Raw genomic sequence first — 19715 nt, forward strand, 5'->3', positions numbered from 1 at the left:
GAAGAAGTTACATCATCTAATGCCCCACAGAGGAACCATTATTGCGGCTCAAGGAAGACCTTGCTGGGCAGTCTGTGGCTATGATGCAGAAATTCAAGCTCTTATAGATGGCCTGGAAGCAGCTCAAAAAGAAGGAATTCGTGGGCTAATTATCTTGTCAGACTCCCTACAATTAGTAACTTTTTTGAATAGCAATATAAAGACCTCATACTGGTTAGAAACATTGTATTAAAAACACTCTGTCGACCTTCCAAAACTTTTCTATCAGCCATGTAAATAGAAACTTAAACAAAGCAGCTCATACCCTAGCCTACACGGCTTGCAAGGGTCAACCAGTAATCTGCCAACAAGCGATGAATGATGTAATGAATGGCAGTTTTTTCTTCTTCTTTTTTGCAAAAAAAAAAAAGGTCCCTTTATGCTAAAAAGAATTAATATGGGAATAATGGACATGGACGTCTCAAAGTCGAGAGAGGTTTTAACTTTTAAGGCCTTATCAGAAAGCCCAGGGAGGTTTAAGGGATTTGTCCATTTTTTTCGGCAAAATACTCGTATCCGATTCGATTCCACTGTTCGCAGCCCTAGTGTAATGAGAGAGACCGGATCTGCTCCTTACAGACGGCGCCTCACAAGCATCTCCCTTATTTATTATTTTATTAATTATGATTCACGGGAGATGTTCCCAATGCACGGTGGATGTGCCTATGAGGCGCCCATTTGTGAAGGGCAGATTCCGTTCAGGTGGGATCTGTTCTCAGAGGCACATCTCACCGTGCATTCGGAATATCTTTCGTAAATAATAACATATAAGTACGGATGATGTTTTTAATGCACATTCAGATGTACCTGTGAGGTATGTAGCAGATCTGGTCTCTAGTTTAACGGGGAATACTTGCCTTCGGCCCAGAACAAAACCCATAAAGATAAACCATCGAGCAATCGTCCTACGCTTTCTCTTTCTCGAGTCTCGTCTCTGCAGAAATTGAGGGAGAGGTATGCATGCATTGTCTCCCCCGTCCCATTTTGTACTTGTGTGTTTATTTTATTCTTCCAAAGTTACGATTTGATTACAAATTTACAATAAATTCTTCCTTCGCTTTCTTTTCTTGTTTCCTTTCCTTTCCTTTCGTTGTTTGGTTTACAGTTTCAAGTTCTTTTTATCATTGTTTTGTAGTCCCAAGTTTCTGTTTAACTCTTGAAGGCGCTGGGCGATTTACCCAGTAGCTGAGTTCACTTGGGTTGTCAAGGAGCAAAGGTTTAGTGGATTCTATTGCTGGTTCTGGGACCAGCTTCTGAACTAATCCAGCCCCTCTGCAGGTTTTCCGGGACTCGTGAGCTTCCTGAAGCGTTGGTGTCTGTTGTTGTTTTAAAAATTTTGCAGCCTAGAGATTGATAATCTATTTCAGTATTTAGCTTTGGGGCTACGCTACGTAAATGTCGATTCCTGTAATTCCTCCGAACTGTTGGTACTTGGTATCTCGGTTCATCAGTTTCTTTGTCTGTATTTTTTGTTTGATAATTATCGGTTCATCAGTTATCTAATAATTTGATAATATTGGAAATTTCATTAGATTCTCATTGTTTTTCTCATCTTCTGCAACAGTTATTTCTGTTGTAAGAGTGTAGAAGTTGTTCCTGCGTTCGGAGTTCTCGAAGGTTTGACAAGTTATTATTAGTTGGGGGAGCCGCAGAATGCTTCTACGCAGTACCTCTGCAGTTTTCTGTGGTCAGCTAAATGATTCTCTGTTTTGCTCGGAATTTAGGAGTCAACCTACATATAAACTAAAAAAGGAATTAGGTCTTCCAATGGGACATGTTAACAGAGGAAAGGTTGAGAGTGGGTCTTCTTCAATGCAGCATAAGAACTGGATCTCTTGCTGTCAAGCATATACGGAAGATCATGCCAGTTCAACCAGGTATCTATCACTTTTTCCCCTCATATTTCTTGTGTTCAGATGCACTGCTTTTTTGGCGAAGTACATTTTGTAGTTTAATCGTTTGTTTATCATAGAATACTTGTTTGGATCATCTATGTCCGAAGAGTGTCATATACCAGCTGTTCACATCCACTGAGGCAATGAATATAGCTGCATTAGTGGCATCATAGCATGACTACATGGAAATAAGAATGCTGGAATTATTTTCTTTGTTGGATAGAAGGCATGAAGGCGTCCTTTAACTGCTTGTATGTCTGAATGAATGTGTCAACTTCTAACCTAATAAAATTTTGAATCCTGTTACCATGTGCAAATGTAATTGGCCGTTTTGATTGATGACATGGAATCATGAACTAATTGCTATGGTTAGGTGAATTGGCATGCAACAAACAAGTGATTTATTTCTTGCTCACCTTTTTTGTTCACTTAATTTTCTTTGAATGACCCTAAGCATTTTCTATGCAAAATTCTTGGGCATTCATCTTGTACATTTTATGTTGGTGCAAGATTGGAAGCAAATAAATTAGTTTAGCGTTACAAATCAGACATGTTTATTACATGTGATTACGTTGTGCATGCAGGAAGGATGATTTATCAGTCCATGGATTATCTGATGCAATTGTTGGTGTCCTGGGAGGAGGGCAACTGGGCCGTATGCTATGTCAAGCAGCCTCAAAAATGGCTATCAAAGTAGCGGTTTTGGATCCACTTGAGAACTGCCCTGCAAGTGCACTGTCCCATTATCATATGGTTGGAAGTTTTGATGATAGTGCTACAGTTCAGGAATTTGCCAAGAGGTTGGATTTGAAACAATGTTCATACAAGTTGTGCTATACCCGGCTTTCCTTTGGGCCTTACTAGACCAGTTTTAAGTTTTTATTATTCATTTTATGGTTTTCAGAAGCTGTTGTTCTTCTTGCTAGATAGATGCGGAGTATTGACTATTGAAATTGAACATGTTGATGTTGCCACGCTGGAGAAGCTTGAGCAGCAAGGAGTAGACTGCCAACCTAAAGCTTCTACAATTCGAATAATCCAGGTATGTTCTGATTCCTGTTGAGTTATGTCTTCATAAAAATCACAAGGAGAGTATAGATGGGTTCTATCTCTATCAAGTTATGCACAAACCATCAGTCCATGTTGGTAGTCAGCTTGAAAAAAACATGGCACTGCTTCTGCTTATATGTTTTCTTTGCTATCACATGTAGCAATATGTCTTGTTGTATTTCCTGTATGCACATGACAACATGTACATGTGATTCTTATTCTTGTAAACAGTTCTTACTTCTGCGTTCTTTAATATTATTGATGACAGTTGCAAAAGATTTGTTGTAATTCTTTTTTATATCTTATGTAGCATGTTGCAGGTGTTAACCTTTCCAAGGAACACTTCCCAACAAAGAATTTACACTTTAGGAGGGATTGGTTTACACCAAATTTCTTTCGCTAGGAAATTCTCTCCCATTGATTTTGAGTGGGAAGAAGGCTGAAAAAGGAAGGACAAGAGAATAGGCCATTAGGAGAGGGAGGATAAACTCTATTGTCCAAGGAATTTTGATCCAAGAAGACCTTTTCCAAGTTTGAAAGTAGGAGAATTAGGGATTCACATTCATTATCTATCAAACCCCTTCTAAAACCAAAGTCCCAATTTAAACCAAGCTTTAAGAGTGTGAGGGTAAACCAAACCTGGCAAAAGGCTCAACCTTATTGTCTAACAAAGAGTAGAATACAAGGAAATGCAATTTAAGGGGTAATTCCCCCAGCCAGAGGTCTTCTTAGAAAAAGACTTTGTTCCCACAACCCACATCTGATGTAGGACCGGCTCAATTCTAGTCCATAGAGAATGTTGAATGATTTTCTTTGAGAAGAAATTTATGGCTGTTGATGGCTGTAATGGCTTCTTGAAGGAATAAGAAAGAAGATACGGAGAGAAAGAAGAGAGAAAATGTGCCTAGAATCACTCTAGGGTATGAGAATCACTCACCATAATTAGCATAAGCTGAAGAAAACACAATAAACTTCACTGCTCTTTGTGTAAAACGTTCATACATATTTATAGACTCTAAACTCATAATAATCCTAGGAGTCAAACTATTAGACTCAATAATCCCGGTAGGACTCAAAGGAGGCTGTCATATCCATTTCAATTCAAAGGAGACTCAATAACTCTAATCCTACTTATGCAATGACTCTGAAATTTTAAACACAAGCAAACTATAAGTAGAAAACCAAACCCTATTGGACCCTACAAAAAATTGTAAAATAATAAAAATACCCTTGCTGTCCAATTCCAAATCCCAAGCATCACCATGCCATATTAGTACCTGCTGTAAGGCCTTCTTCTTTCTAGAATAAGTGTTCAAGGGTGTTGTTCAATTCCTATCAACATCACAATGGAGAAAATTAAGAAAAGTTGGAAGTGCCTCAAAAATTGCTAAGGGAGTTTGGAGATGCATGATGCGCTAGTTTTGCATCCCCGCCATTGTCTACTACACATGGATGCTTCCAATGACCTTATGCCACAACCTTTCTTCTTTTAGGGGAAATCTCCAAAGTCATTTTCCTAGGAGAGTTGTATTCCTCTTAACCACATTTCTTATGTCTAGTCTTCCTTGTTCCTTAGATTTACACACTTGTTCCCATTTTACAAATGATCTTTCTTTTCATCTCCCGGCTCCTATAAGAAATCTTTCATTATTTTTTCTAATTGCTTTGCAATTTTTATCGAGATTCTAAAGGTGGACGGGTAATAGGTGGGTAAGTTGGCTAGAGTGGACCTGATCAAGGTGATTTTCTCTCCATAGAGATGTAGCTCCTTTTCCACATGGCTAATTTCCTAGCAAATATTTCTATTATTGGTTCCCGAAAGTTATCTACTCTCAAGTTTCCCCTCAAAGGCATGCCTAGATAATCTAGGGGTCAATTTTTTACCTCACAACTTAGTATTCTTGCTTGCAAACAAGTTTATTCCTCTCCCAGGTTGACTCCTGCCACATATCTCTTTTCCTAGTTGACTTTTAAACTTGAAACTCTTTGAAAATGATCGACTAGGGCCTTTAAATTCCTTAAATTGAATTGTGCAGTACTCACAAAAAATGATATTGTCATCCACAAACTACAAGTAAGCCCCACAACCTCATTTACATACCCTCCAACCTCTAAGCTGGTTTTCTAGACCAGCCTTAATAATCAGTCTGCTTAGCACCTCAACAACAAGGGTGAAAGGAAGGGGGAAATGCGATCTCCTTGCCTTAGTCCCCTATTTGTTAGGAAAAATTCTTTAACCACTCCATTGATCAATATTAAGAAATGTGCTGAACTAATACAACCTTTGGTCCACTTTCTCCATTTCCCTCCCGGACCATTTTTTTAATACAAACCTAGAAGAAAGGACCAATCCACCATATCATAAGCTTTTTCTAGATCCATTTTGCATATTAAACCTTTGTCTCCTTGCTTTTCCTTTTCTGCCACACATTCATTTGCCACAAGAATTTGGTTAATTATTTGTCTCCCTTCCACAAAAGCTACTTGATTCTAGGAGATTACCAAGGGCAAAGCACTCTTAAACCTTCTTGTCAGGACTTTAGCAATGATTTTATACAAGCTACTCGCCAAGCTTGTGGTCCTATAATTCTTTGGAGTTTTAGCTTCCTTCTTCTTGGGCACTAGAGCAATGAAGGTTGCATTTGCTCCTGGTGAAATTTCCTCTTTATTGTGGAATTTAGTAAAAACTTCCATCAAATCAGATTCTATGATTTCCCAACAATCCTAATAGAAAGCCATTGAGAAGCCACCAGGTCTAGGGGCTTTAGATCTCTCCATTGAAAATATTGTCTCATGAATCTCTTCCACACTGAAGTTCTTTTCTAGGAGGGCTACTTTTGTTTCTGGCACTCTAGTCCAATCTAGTTCCCCCACTTCCAAGTTCCTTTCACCTAAAGTGGCAAAAATTGGTTTAAAATGATCCACAAAAGTCTTAACAATTTCTTCCACCGAAGTTATTGCCTGACTTTCAAACTCAACACTAGAGATCAGATTTTCTTCTTCTTCTTCCATTTGCCACTAAGTGCAAAATTTTGTGTTGCCATAACCCTCCAAGAGCCACTTACATCTCAATTTCTATATCCACGAAATTTTCTCCTTCCTTAAAATCTCCTCTAATTCCACTTTTAGGCACCATCTGTCTAATCTTTCCTTCTCAATCCTTTCATTCAGCCTCTTTAACATTTTTGTGAATCTTACCCCTCTATTGCTTATGCTAATACCATCTTCCATCCACCACTCCTTTATTATTTAGTGAACTTTGGAACTTCCAACCGCATGTTTTCAAATCTAAACGGTGTGGGGCCCCTAAGGGGGTGTCCAACATGGCCTGATTGGACACTTTTATCCCCCTAATCACCAGTCCTCCTTGATCCTTAGGGGGAGCAGCAGATCTGATTCCAATTTACTAGGTGGATTTTTTCTCCTCCTCTCAACCACTCCGAAGGAAGTCCCTTTGCAACTTCTTGATTTTTTATGCCACCTTTGCAGGGATTGGGAAGTCCCTCTGCCCTATCCATTTGCTATGTTACCAAGTTTAGTATTTTTTTTGTTATTTTTTTAACATTCAATGGTTTGGTCACGCGCATAGAAGACCACCAACAGATCTAGTAAGAAGAGGTGATTTGATACAAATGGAAGGGGCTAGAAGAGCTAGGGGTAGACCAAAAAGGACATGGGCAGAAGTAGTAAGAATTATTTAGGCACTAATAATTTAATAGTGGATATGGCTCTAAATAGAACGGATTGGTGAAACAGGATTCATGTAGCCCCATATGGTTGGGATGAGGCAAGGACCTCCCTCCTTGATAGATCAGTTCTAGTCGAAGGTATGTGAGAGACCCAAGAGAGAAGATGAAGAACTGATGACAGATGGAGAATGAAGTGTTGAAAAGAGTTCAGGTTGAGGCAAATCAGGGGGAAGAGTTGAACAACATGCTGAAGATCTTGAGTGCTAGTCTAGTTGGTTGTTGGCTGTGATTTGAAAGAGAAATCGGCTGAAGCTTGGGCAAAGCCAGAATGGGAGGAAGAAAGAGTGGTGGGTGTTAGAAATTTGGTTGGGGGTCTATTTCTGTTTATGTTTTAGAGCAAGGAAGATGCAGAGTGGGTGTTAGACTTAGAAAGGGAGAAAATGAGGGAGGTTGATTTAAGATTATGTTGGTGGCTCCAAGCGGCAGGGGCAATTCATGAAGAAAGGAGGAGAAGGGCGATATGGAACTATGGATAGGTGTGGTGAGCCATAGACCTGAGGTTGGACTGGTGGTTTCTAGCAGATGGGGGGAGTTGAAGGGTGGGGGGTGAGAGTCGCAACATGGATTGGAGTTGGGGGGATTCCCCTTCATGCAGTGAGTATTCCCACCTTCGAAGAAGTGGCTGCAGCTTATGGAAAATTCATAAAGTTTGGCGATCGTAATAGAACGTGGGAGAAGTTAGACATAGCAAGGATTTTGGTCGAGGTGGAGAATCTAGTAGATGTACTTGGTAGGTTTATTATGGAGTTCGCAGGGGAGAATATGAGTTGAGGCTATTGGTAGAAGGAGCTGATGAAACTTTTCGCAGAGAAGAGAAGCCACCGTTGAAGCGCAAAGAGAAGGGGAGATCTGAGGAAGGTGACAAGTGCTCTGATACACAGGGGAGAGCAGAGGAGAGAATAGAGGAAAGGCAAGAGAAAGGGAGGGAGGCTGGAGATGAAGAGTTGAATGGGGGAGGAGGAAGATGCTGAGTCAAACTTAGGGTCAAATGAAGAGGCGCACGTGGAAGAAGGGGTAGCCAAAGATGAGAAAGAGGAGGGACAAGTGGACACTATGGAAGTGGACCTGACGGATGACTGGGAGTCTGGGAAGAAGAGAAGGAATGAATGGGTCACATTCGGTCGGGTCCCTCAAACGAGAGGGATTAAAAGAAAGGAAGGGGCAAAAAGGTCAAAAGAACAAGGGTCTCTCTGGGAAATTCCCCCATGTCTTTGAAGAAAGGAGAAGACGATTCATCTTCTCCGACTAGAAAGAGAAGATCGGCTAGTAACAGGGAGGACTAGATTTCGGTGGTTACAAGATATGAAAGGAATGAAAAGATTGGGGTTTGGGAGGGAGGAAAGGTGAAGTTCCTTCGAACATTCACAGATGGGGGAGAAAAGGAAGAGACGTCAACATTAGAAGAAAGGGAGAAGACTTTTGCGAGCGAGTCTTGTTTCAAAGGCAAACGTTATAGAGGAAGTTGGCATCTTGGGTGTTAGGGTGTTTGTGACTTGGGGCGATAAAAATGACAGAAAGGCCTCCAAATAGAGCTGAAGGTGATTTCAGTCATCAAGAGGCAAGGGAGCTTAACAAGGTAAGGGTAAATCTTGGAACTTCGGCTAATTTTGTTTCTTCCCCTGGAACATCTATCATCTCTGCCCCTTCTTCAGTTAGGGGTAACTCTGAAGCTGAAATAGAAGGGGAAGGGAAGACAACCTCTGATTCAGGGGTTAGGAAATCTAGCACACAAAGAAATAGAGGGGTGGAGGAGAAAATTAAGTCTATATCAGGAAGAAAAAGTCAAGAAAAGTGGGAAGAACAAGTCGGGAAAGGGTGAAACAAGGGAGAAGGATTCAAGGGTTGGGTAGATTGAGGTAGACAGAAACCTAGGTCTGTTTTTCCTGGGAGGAGAGGAGGTGGTGAGAAGGGCTATTGATCAGTATGAAAGGTCTAGAATGAGGATCTGGAAAAAAGGGTTGCCTGGGGAATTTCTGAAGGAGGAGAAGAGGGGGATGGGAGATTAGTAGGTTCGGTGGTGTTAGCGTAGGGGTATTTCTGTCTTTATACCTTGATTGATGTTGCTGATCTGTAATGTTGTGTTGAAACATGTGCTCTTAACTTAAGTAAGGGCACATAGGTCTTTTTAGTTATGTTTTAATAATAATATAAATACTTGCTGGCCGACTGGGAGAAGTCAAGTTGACTCTTTCAGTTCAAACCAGCATTCTCTCTTCTCTCTTTCTCTCTTTCTTTATCACTTTTTCTTCTTCTACATAACTGAACTCAGTCAGGCCGAACTCTAAGGCAGACCTGAATTATAACATGGTACCAGAGCTAGGTTAGATCTGCCTAGATTTCTGCTTGCCTAGGGTTCATTCTTTGCGCACCCTATCTAGGGTTTTCTTCTTTTTTTTTTTTTTTTTTTTTCTGTGTTCGATTGGAGATAAGGGAAAGGGCTGAAAAGGAGTGATCGCCCTCTTCCCTTGGGGGTCTCTATGCCTCTAGTCAGGTCGTATGTGGTCGGTTGCTGTGATTTCTGAGATCGCCCTCTCCTAGTAGAGGAAGAATAGAGGGCCGAACTGTGTGTGGCTGTGTGTGTGAAGCGGCTGTTGTGTGTGGGCTGCTCTCCTGCTCGCATGGGTGTTACTTCAGCGATAAGGTAAGGGATTTCAGTTTATGATATCTGTTATGGATTAAATAGGAGGTGTGTTTCAGACTCCATTTGCTAGGGTTTCGGCCAGTAAGTGCTAGGGTTTATGCTGGTTTCTTTGTGCATTTTGAAGGAAGAGATATGATCATATAGTGGTGAGATTTCAGGTAGTTGTAGGAGTAGGGTTTGTGGTGTAAAGAGCACACATTCCAGTGCTGCAATCAGTGTGATAGGTGTGACCTAGTGGTGTGTAGTGTGCAGATCTCAGTGATAATAGAATTCAGCAAGTGTGCAGAATTGGTGATAACATAATGGGAGACAATAAGGATTATAAACCTAGTGTGATGGTGCCTACAGACTACCTGAATGTTCAGATGACCTCCATTAAGTTAAATGGAGAGAATTTTGTGCCTTCGGCTAAATCTGTTGAAGTCTTTTTGAAGGCAAAGAAGAAGGTAAAACACATCAGAGAGGAAAAACCCTCCTCTGACTCTCACGAGTATGAAGACTGGGAGCAAGAGGATGCTCAGATCATCACATTGGTTGTGGAACAGTATGGAACCCAGGATTAGTGTGAACTTCATGTTCCTTGATACTGCCAAAGATGTGTGGGACCATGTGAAGAAATTGTATTCGGGGCAGGACAATACAACTAGAGTTTATCAGCTTTATCAAGAGTACTTTAATCTGCAACAAGGCAATCAGAGTCTTGAGGAGTACTATGCCAACATGAGGAACATATGTAATGAGTTGAATGTCTATCATCCTCTCACTTCTGGTGTCAAGATTCAGCAACAACGGAGAGAACATCTTGATGTGACTAGATTTTTGGTGGGACTAAAGTCTGAATATGAACCAGTACGGGCTCAGATATTAGGGGGATCAGCTCTTCCGTCCCTAGAAGAGGTATTTGCTCGACTTCGGAGGTTTTCTGTCGGATCTATTGAGAACTCTAATATCTCAGATAGATCTGCCTTTGCTGCATCGAGAGGCCGTGGTGGTAGAGATGGAGCTCGGGGAGCTTAGTCTGGCCGTGGTGTTGGTAGTGGTTCTGCATATGGCCGAAGTGGCAATGGTGGGTCTACTTATAATCGTGGTGGTGGTCGTACTGGGAGCAGAGATTCAGGGGGAGCTCATGGTAGAGGACGTAACTCAGGCCCGAGGAAGTGCACTCATTGTGGTATGGATGGACATACCATCAACTATTGTTATGATTTACATGGTCCTCCCTCAACCTGGGCCAATCATGCCATGATCGGTGACTCAAGTTCCAGCTTTAGATAGGAGAATCATTTATCTGACCAGTTGCCTCCTACATCCACAGATGGTCCCATAAAGGAGATGGTGAGTGTTCCCCGTGATGAATATGAGAGGTTTATCCAATCACAACAGAACATGGCGACTTTTGCTCACTCAGGTATGGCTTGTTGGCATCTACACCCAATCCCTGGATCATTGACTCTGGAGCCTCCGATCATATGACTGGAACTCCAGGTGTGTTTTCCTCCTTGTCTCATTGCTCAACATCACAATCTGTTACCCTTGCTAATGGTTCCACATCCTCAATTTGTGGTGTTGGTAATGTTGACCTAGATTCTGTATCCCTCTCATCAGTTCTGTATGTTCCTAAATTGCCTTTTAACCTTATGTCTATTAGTAAGCTGACCAAATCACTTAACTGCTCCATTACCTTTTATCCTTCTATGTGTGTCTTTCAGGATCTCAAGATAGGGATGAAGATTGGTGGAGGGCATGAAGCCGGTGGACTGTATTATCTTGACGGTGGTGGTGGTAGAACTTCAACAACTCTCCAGTCATCTCTTTCTCCTCTCCAGTGGCACTGCCGATTTAGTCATCCGTCGCTTAAAGTCTTGAAGTCCTTAGTTCCGTCCTTGAGTCAGCTTTCTGTTTTGGATTGTGAGTCGTGTCAGTTTGGGAAACACCATCGTGTTCCCTTTAGTTCTAGGGTTGATAACCGTGTGTCGAATCCTTTTTCTTTAGTTCATTCAGATGCTTGGGGTCCTTATAAAGTAATGTCATATAATGGATACAGATATTGTCATTTTTGTGGATGATTTTTCAAGGATGACGTGGCTCTATTTAATGAAAGAAAGAAGTGAATTGTTTACCATTTTTCAAAAATTTTATGCTGAAATTTGTAACCAATTTGGTATCCACATCAAAGTTTTTTGTTCTGATAATGGCCGCGAATATTTATCCTCATCATTTCAGGAATACCTGGACCAACATAGCATTATACATCAGATCTCGTGTACCTACACCCCACAACAAAATGGGGTGGCTGAGAGAAAGAATCGCCATCTCCTTTAAACAACAAGATCCCTAATGCATCACATGCATGTTCCCAAACCTTTTTGGAGTGATGCAGTGCTTACCTCTTGTTTTCTGATTAATCGGATGCCTACGTTCATCCTTGATGGTCAGTCTCCGTTTCAGGTCTTGTTTCCCACTTTGTCTTTGTTTCCTCTTACACCGAGAGTTTTTGGGTGTGTCTGTTTTGTCCATAATCTGGGTCCCGGGAACGACAAGTTTGATGCCCGTTCTCTCAAGTGCATCTTCCTTGGCTATTCTCGGACCCAGAAAGGGTATAGGTGTTACCATCCCGGTTCTCGACGGTCCTTTGTGTATGCTGATGTCAGTTTCTTTGAGTCTACTCCGTTCTTTTAAGGGTCTGGTGATGCTTCTCCCTCCTCATCACCTCCTCCTCTTCCACTACTCGTTGTCGATCCTCCTTCCTTTGTTCCAATCATGACTAAATCCTTGCCTCCGGTGCCACCACCTGTTGAATGCCCACCTATCCGTCATGTGTATACACATCGCCCACGTGCACCAGCTACTACTCCTCCGGCTGCATCTCCGTCGACGGATCCGGCACCAGACCCCCACTTAGCATCTGAGATTGATCTACCCATTGCTTTGCGGAAAGGTAAACGTACTTGCACCCTTCATCCCATTTCTAATTATGTTTCTCTTACTCACCTTTCCGCTTCCCATCGCCAGTTTGTTACCTTGTTATCATCAGTTATTGTCCCTAAAGATGTCCAGGAAGCCCTTGCCTCTCCAGGGTGGTGCCGTGCCATGGAAGAAGAACTCTCAGCCCTTCATCATAATCATACTTGGGACCTCACTACTCTTCCTCCTGGGAAGCAAGCTGTTGGTTGTAAGTGGGTTTATACGGTTAAGTATCTGCCTGATGGTAGTGTTGAACGCCTGAAAGCGCGATTAGTTGCAAAAGGGTACTCCCAAACCTATGGCATTGACTACACAGAGACCTTCTCACCGGTTGATAAGATAGGGTCAGTTCGTGTTGTGATCTCTCTTGCAGCCATGTATGGGTTGCCACTATATCAGCTTGATATCAAGAATGCCTTTTTGCATGGTGACTTACTCAAGGAGGTCTACATGGAGCAACCTCCAGGGTTTGTTGCTCAGGGGGAGGATGGTAAGGTGTGCAGACTGAGGAAGGCTATATATGGGCTTAAACAGTCTCCTCGAGCATGGTTTGGTAGGTTCAGTGAGGTGGTAAAGAAGTTTGGCATGAAACAGTAGTTGACCATTCTGTATTTAGTCATGACTCTCCGGGAGGAAAAATACTGTTGGTGGTGTTTGTAGATGATATTGTTATTACTGGGAATGATAACATTGGTATTGACAGGCTGAAGACTTATCTGCAGAATCACTTTCAGACATTGGATCTGGGTAAACTGAAATATTTCTTGGGGATAGAGGTAGCGAGATCCAAGTATGGGATTAACTTGTGCCAGAGGAAGTATGTGCTTGATTTGCTGGAAGAAACAAGTTTGTTGGGTGCCAAACCAGCTGAAACACCCATGGACACAAATACCAAGCTAAGCAGTGATATGGGTGAAGTGTTTGAAGACCCTGGCAGATACCAACGACTTGTGGGCAAGCTGAACTACCTAACCATTACCAGACCAGACATCTCATTTGCAGTTAGTGTGGTAAGCCAGTTCATGCAAAAACATCTGATTCCTCATTGGAATGCAGTTCTGAGAATTGTGAAGTATCTAAAAGGGGCCCCGGGTCGTGGTTTGATATACAAGAGTGGGGGAAAACTTGAAATAGAAGGGTATTCTGATGTTGATTGGGCCAGTTCTATGTCTGATAGGCGGTCTACTACAGGCTATTGCACGTTTCTGGGAGGTAACCTGGTGACATGGAAAAGTAAGAAGCAGACGGTTGTGGCAAGAAGCAGTGCAGAAGCAGAATATAGGGCTATGGTGCATACCGCTTGTGAATTAGTGTGGCTAAGGAACCTTCTACAGGAAGTAGGGTACAACATTAACACTCCAATGAAGCTCTATTGTGATAATTAGGTTGCAGTTCATATCTCCTCTAATCCAGTGTTTCATGAAAGAACCAAGCACATTGAGGTTGACTGTCACTTTGTGAGGGAGAAGGTGCTGAATGGAGAACTAGACACTACACATGTTAATACAGGAAATCAGTGGGCTGACTTATTTACAAAAGGCTTGAGTCGGGGAAGAGTGGACTACATATGTAACAAGCTGGGAGTATATGATATATACTCACCAGCTTGAGGGGGAGTGTTAGTGTAGGGGTATTTCTGTCTTTATACCTTGATTGATGTTGCTGATCTGTAATGTTGTGTTGAAACATGTGCTCTTAACTTAAGTAAGGGCACATAGGTCTTTTCAGTTATGTTTTAATAATAATATAAATACTTACTGGCCGACTGGGAGAAGTCAAGTTGACTCTTTCAGTTCGAACCAGCATTCTCTCCTCTCTTTCTCTCTTTCTCTCTTTCTCTCTTTCTTTATCACTTTTTCTTCTTCTACATAACTGAACTCAGTCAGGCCGAACTCTAAGGCAGACCTGAATTATAACAGGAGGAAGAGGAATAGAAGGGCTGTTGGAGGGGGTAGGGGAGGTGAGGAAAGTGAAGATGGAATGTGGCGGGATTGAGAGTTGGGAAGAGGAGAGAAGTGGTTAAAAATCTTTTGAGAAAATACAGTCTAGATGTTGTACTACTGCAAGATACAAAAGTTGGAATCTTTTGATCTCAAGGTCAAAGAACGAGATTTGGGGGTCAAATAGAGGAGAGTGGGCTGAGCTGGTGCAATTTTTTGTTAGGGGGTATGGAACTGTATCCCATCTGCAATTTGCTGGAATATTTGGAAGGAGAGGAGCAGTAGGACTTTTGAAGACAAAGCCTGCAACATGGACAAGATGGTCACGACTGAGGGCAGTTCAGTGTTAGAATGGTTGCTGATTCTTCCAGAATTTAGTCAACTAGAAAAGAAGGATTCTGGACTGGAATGTAGGCTTATCTATGTTAGGATCTCAGTGTCCAACTGGTGTGAACTGGAATTTAGGCTTTAGAAGGGGACTAAGGGAGAATGAGTGTGAATCCTTAACCCGCTTGCTGAACCTCTTAGGTCTAATCCACCTGGACCCTTCATTGGAAGATTCAAGAATCTGGGTAGGCTCTCCTGACGGCCTCTTTTCTTGCTCCTCTTTCTTCAAAGTACTTGCTTCCCCCAACCCTCTAGGTGGGACCTTCCCTATGAAAGAAATCTGGTGCAAGTCTATTCCCCCGAAGATCCAAGCCTTTTGTTGGGAAGTATTCCTTGGTAAGCTAAACACTTGTGATATGCTACAGAAACGAAGGCCATATATGTGCCTTTCTCCTCACGTGTGTTCACTATGTAAGGTAAGTTGTGAGACCCTTTCTCATTTAATGATATCTTGTTCTTTTGTGCATCGAATTTGGGGTTTCTTTTGTACTCTCTTTGGCTGCAGGTGGGCTCCCCCTCAAGATGTGGCAGGACTCTTCAACCATGATTTCTTGAGACAAAAAGAAAAGAGGGATGGTAATGTGGAAAGCAACAAAGGCAGCAATCTATTGGGTAATATGGGAAGAGAGAAACAATAGAATCTTCCTGGAAAAAAGTAGAACAGTAGAGGAAGTGATTGATAATATCAAAGTGAAAGTATCCCATTGGGTAAAACTCTTGGACTGCTTTCATGTCTTCTCAATTGCAGATATTCTAAGAGCATGGTTCGAAGTAGCACAATCTTCGAGAGTAAGAGAGAAAATAAGGACGGAGTAGAAACCACCTGAAGGCAATAAAGTAAAGCTGAATTTTGGCGGGTGCTCATATGGAAATCCAGGCATCTTAGGAATAGGAGTATTAAGAAATCTTGACAGGAGGATATTGGGTATGTTCTCAGGGCCGATTGGCAACGGAAACTTGCTGAAGGCTGAGCTACTGGCATTATTACAAGGGTTAAAGCTAGCCAAACAACTAGGATGCAGATATGTTGAAATGGAAGGGGATTCCAGAGTAGTAGTTTCATGGGCAACAAATAGCAGCCACACCCCATGGATGTTTAAAGATGTGATTAGGGAAATGGAGGAGATTGCCAAGGAGGTTGAGGTTGAATATAATCCGTAGAAGTGCAAATGGGCTAGCTGATGGATTAGCAAAACAAGGGGCATTGAGACAACAATTATTTTGGTCTACATTGTAATGAGGGATAAATAAAGTGAGGAAAAGGGATCAACAGTCCCATCATCAAATTGTATAAAATGTTTACAATCTAAATCTGAATTTTAATAAAACACATATTTACTGATAAAAAAAAAGGATGATTCTGGAAATAGTTTAGGAGAGTTCCTGGATTATCGGATTTGTAATGTGGAGCTTGTTCTTTATCCTGGAAGTTGGTCTACATATTCAAGTGATGACTTGTCACCCTCTTTTGTAACTTCTTTTATCTTTAATTAAATTTTTATTTGACTTGTAAAAAAATAGGTGTGGTGGGAATTCCCTTGAACGCTTGGGGTCAGGTGACTTTTAAAACGATTGGAGATAGGTGTGGAATATTCCTAAGCTTTGATGGAAGGAATGGAAACTGGGAGAAGGTTGATTGTGCGAGAATATTAGCGGGAATGGAAGATCTGAGAGAAATTCCGAGTTCAATGGAGATGCTATTTGTAGGGGAGATTTACGAGCTTCGGCTTCTCATAGAAGGGGAAGACCAAACGTTTTGGAGAATTGGAGAGTGACGAAAACTTATTCCTTTTCTGAGTGCTGGTCGAGGTTCAAGAAAGTGGTGAGAAGCACACATAGAGGAGGCATTCTCTTGGGGCGAGGCCTTGGTTGGGAAGGTGAAGGGTCAATCCAAGGTTGAAGACGATGGAACTGAAAGGGTAAGGGCTAAGAAGGTAATTTCAGAAAAGGGGTTGAGATGGTTTTATCTAAAGAAGAGCACATGGTAGTCATGGCGAAGGAGAGGGGAGAAGTCGATGAGTCTGGGGGTGGTTTGGTGGAGAAATGCGTTTGTTCTAATCCAGACCTCGAAAGGACTAGAAGGCTAGGTGGGGTGCACTTTTTTGAAGGAGAGTCTAGTGGTTCCAATTTTTTCAATCAAGCAATAAAGGCTAAAAGCCCTTTTAGTAAAAGTCTGGGCCCTCTGTCTCCTATTAAGTTTAAAAAGTCAAGGAATAAGAGTGGGGGAAGAGGAGGGACACTTATTGCTTGAAAGGGATCAGGTTCGAAGTGGATCTGGGTGATCACCAAATTTGCAAGAGATGGTCAACCGAAAAATGGAGTGAAGGATAAGGACCTTAGTGTGTCTCTTTTTGTTCAGCCTTACTTTCCTAGTTTGTTGGTAGTGAGTTGCAGTGGGCATCCCAGTGGTGCTACAGTGGTGGCTGAACATGGATCTTCATCCAAGGAGGTTGTTGAGACTTCAGGGAAGCCCTACTCTTTTGATACTTTTCAGCTAGGTGTGTTATGTATGGATGGAGGTGTTGAGCTGAGCTCTCAAGGTTTGGATATGAGGGGCAGTGGTTGGTTCTGGGGGTGGAGTAGAGAGAGACGAAAGGGATAGGGTAGAAGGAGATGAGTTGGGAGGGAGTGGTAGAGGGGCAGATAGTAGTCTTCAGTGAAGCTAAGGAGTTTGGGTGTGCCAACTTGGCTCTAGACAAGATTGAGTGAACTGAAAATGGGGAGGATTTGTCAACTGCTGAAGTGTTGGTAGGCAAGCTGGCTGTAGACCTGGGTTGTAGGAGGGAGGAGTTGTGAGGTGCAAGTCAGATGCTTCAGCGTTGGCTACGGAGAAGATAAGATCATTAAGGAGGGTATCATTGCCATGGTTCTGTCACGTCTTAAGGAGGGTATCATTGGGGTAGGCTCAACTAATAAACTTAAAATGGTTTATAATAGAAAGGTCTTGATACCCAAATTGCAGAGACCTGTCTTTCCCTGTTAGGGACGGTCAGTTTTCGAAGGTGGTGGAAAAGAAGCCGGATCTTCTGGCAAGCCTTTTGAGAAAGGAGTCAATTAAAAGTGAAGGGACAAAGGGTGCCAGTCAGGAATTTAAGAAGATGGAGGGGGAGGTAGTGTCAAAGGGGGAGGAGTTGAATGGAGCTTGGAAAGGGGGGGGGGGGCAACAAGTGTGTTTGGTCTGAACTCAGAAGGGGAAAGATCTGACTTTTGAGAAGATATGGGATGTTTGAGGACATAGGTCAGATTTTGGGGTGATTTTTGGAATGTACTTGAAATACAGAATTGTAACAGCTCTTAGTATGGAATTTTCTGTTTTTGTGGGTGTGGTTTTGTTGTTGAGGTGCAATGTTGTCACTTCCTTTTTGTAATCTTTTCTTTTAATAAATTTTTATTATTACTCTCGAAAAAATGATGATGATGATATTTTTAATGTTCAATGACTTAATTAGCTGGAAATTGCCAAGTCTATGCATTATTCTTAGCTTTTCTTTTTCCAAATTCTAATATATCACCAAGAAATTAGAAATGCGTTCCATGTTGAGTTGTCAACATGGAATCTATGTGCATTTCCATGGTAAGGTTTGTTTGTCTAAGGGACGGGGTTCTATGTTGACACCATGTCTTGCCTACTGCCTTGATAACCTTGACACTTCAAATTTCTCTATTGAGATTCTTGCCTTTTATGGTTACAGGACAAATACCTCCAGAAGGTTCATTTTTCCCAGCATGCCATTCCACTTCCTGATTTTATGCAGGTTAGCTATTACTTGCATATTTCCTGCTTTTACTTTGATTATGGTTATTGTAGTGTTCTGATTGCTTAAAATCTTGCAATGCAGATTGATGATCTTGAAAGTGCAAAGAGGGCAGGGAACTTATTTGGTTATCCTCTTATGATTAAGAGCAAAAGGCTAGCTTATGATGGGCGAGGAAATGCTGCTGCTCAAGGCGAAGAGGAGATTTCTTCTGCTGTTGCTGGTAATGCCCATAGAACCTAACTAGTTATTAGTTAAATTGTACTGTAGGTGTGCTCTTTAGTGACATTGCCTATGAAGTTTTGAGCATCCTCTTCTGCTTGTGTCTCCTTATATGCTGTGACCTCGAAATTGAATAATTAGGCTTGCATTATTCTTATTATCCGTCTCATTTGGCACTATTTAGCACCACTGTGTGTTTGTCCATTGAACTGTTACTTCTTTGGCTCTTTTGTTGAATAATTTTCTGCTAGACTGCTAGAAACTTTGGAAGGAGTATACTATTTAATGTCTTTAATGGTAATTGTGATGTTTGGGAGATGGTTCACGATTGGAATCTTTTGTTCTCCATTTCACATATACTTTTTTTTTCTTGCTGCAAAGCAGTAAAATATATACTTGTTTATATTAAAAACATGCGGGTTACACTTTCATATAGGGTTTGTGTTTGGAAGGGTGTTATGTGTGTTCTGAAAGACTTTTGAGGTTTGACAAGAGTTTAAGTTTGGGTAGGCCTCTAGCATATGATTTTGGGAGGATGATTGGAGTGGTCCTGGGAAACTTTGTGATATACGTCCTAGATTGTACAGTTCGGGGGAGAAAAGCATCACTATTTTTTTAATAGAAAAAAGTCGATGCTTTGAGATCATAAAGGACTGTGATTTGGTATCTCTAGTTTAGAAGGTCATTGATCTTTGTGGGAGCGAGAATTAGAATAGTGCTTGTTGTTGCTGCATTTTCTTGAGAAAGAGTCTATCTCTCTGGATAAGGATAATTCAAGATGGTTGAAGGAGTGCATAAATAGACAATTTACTGTGAAATGTTTTTATAATGCCTTGATTCATAATCAGGTGGACAGGTTTTGGTTAAAAGGTGTTTGGGTAATCCTATTCCTCCTGGAGTTGAAGCTTTCACTTGGCTGGTGTCTTTGGAGTGTGCTGACTTTGGATCATTTACCAAGTATTTGTTGCAGTGCAAATAAACTGCATCTCACTTGTTTTCTTCTTCTGACTTTCCTATATTCATTTTGGGAATTTTTCTCTTGCTTATTCAGAAGAAGGGGTTGGCAAGTCAAT

General features: G+C 41.6%; 1 protein-coding gene across 5 annotated transcripts in view; it reads left to right on the plus strand.

Moving 5' to 3' along the window:
- Positions 1 to 678: 678 nt before the first annotated feature.
- LOC148864908 (phosphoribosylaminoimidazole carboxylase, putative / AIR carboxylase) overlaps positions 679 to 19715 on the plus strand; it is a 49056-nt gene continuing 30019 nt past the window's right edge. Inside the window, exons 1-7 of one of the 5 annotated variants that reach the window (XM_088980351.1) lie at positions 861 to 993; positions 1318 to 1473; positions 1604 to 1916; positions 2519 to 2734; positions 2865 to 2976; positions 18358 to 18420; positions 18505 to 18643. In XM_088980351.1, the coding sequence (XP_088836477.1) occupies positions 1693 to 1916; positions 2519 to 2734; positions 2865 to 2976; positions 18358 to 18420; positions 18505 to 18643 (754 nt within the window). In that variant the 5' untranslated portion in view covers positions 861 to 993; positions 1318 to 1473; positions 1604 to 1692. Of the gene's footprint in view, positions 994 to 1317; positions 1474 to 1603; positions 1917 to 2518; positions 2735 to 2864; positions 2977 to 18357; positions 18421 to 18504; positions 18644 to 19715 lie in introns of all 5 variants that reach the window. The other 4 variants (XM_088980352.1, XM_088980350.1, XM_088980353.1 and 1 more) reach the window with 4 other exon arrangements.

Source organism: Nelumbo lutea, chromosome 3, assembly GCF_056320005.1.
Source record: "Nelumbo lutea isolate HS-2025 chromosome 3, American lotus-T2T, whole genome shotgun sequence".
Classification (NCBI taxonomy): domain Eukaryota; kingdom Viridiplantae; phylum Streptophyta; class Magnoliopsida; order Proteales; family Nelumbonaceae; genus Nelumbo; species Nelumbo lutea.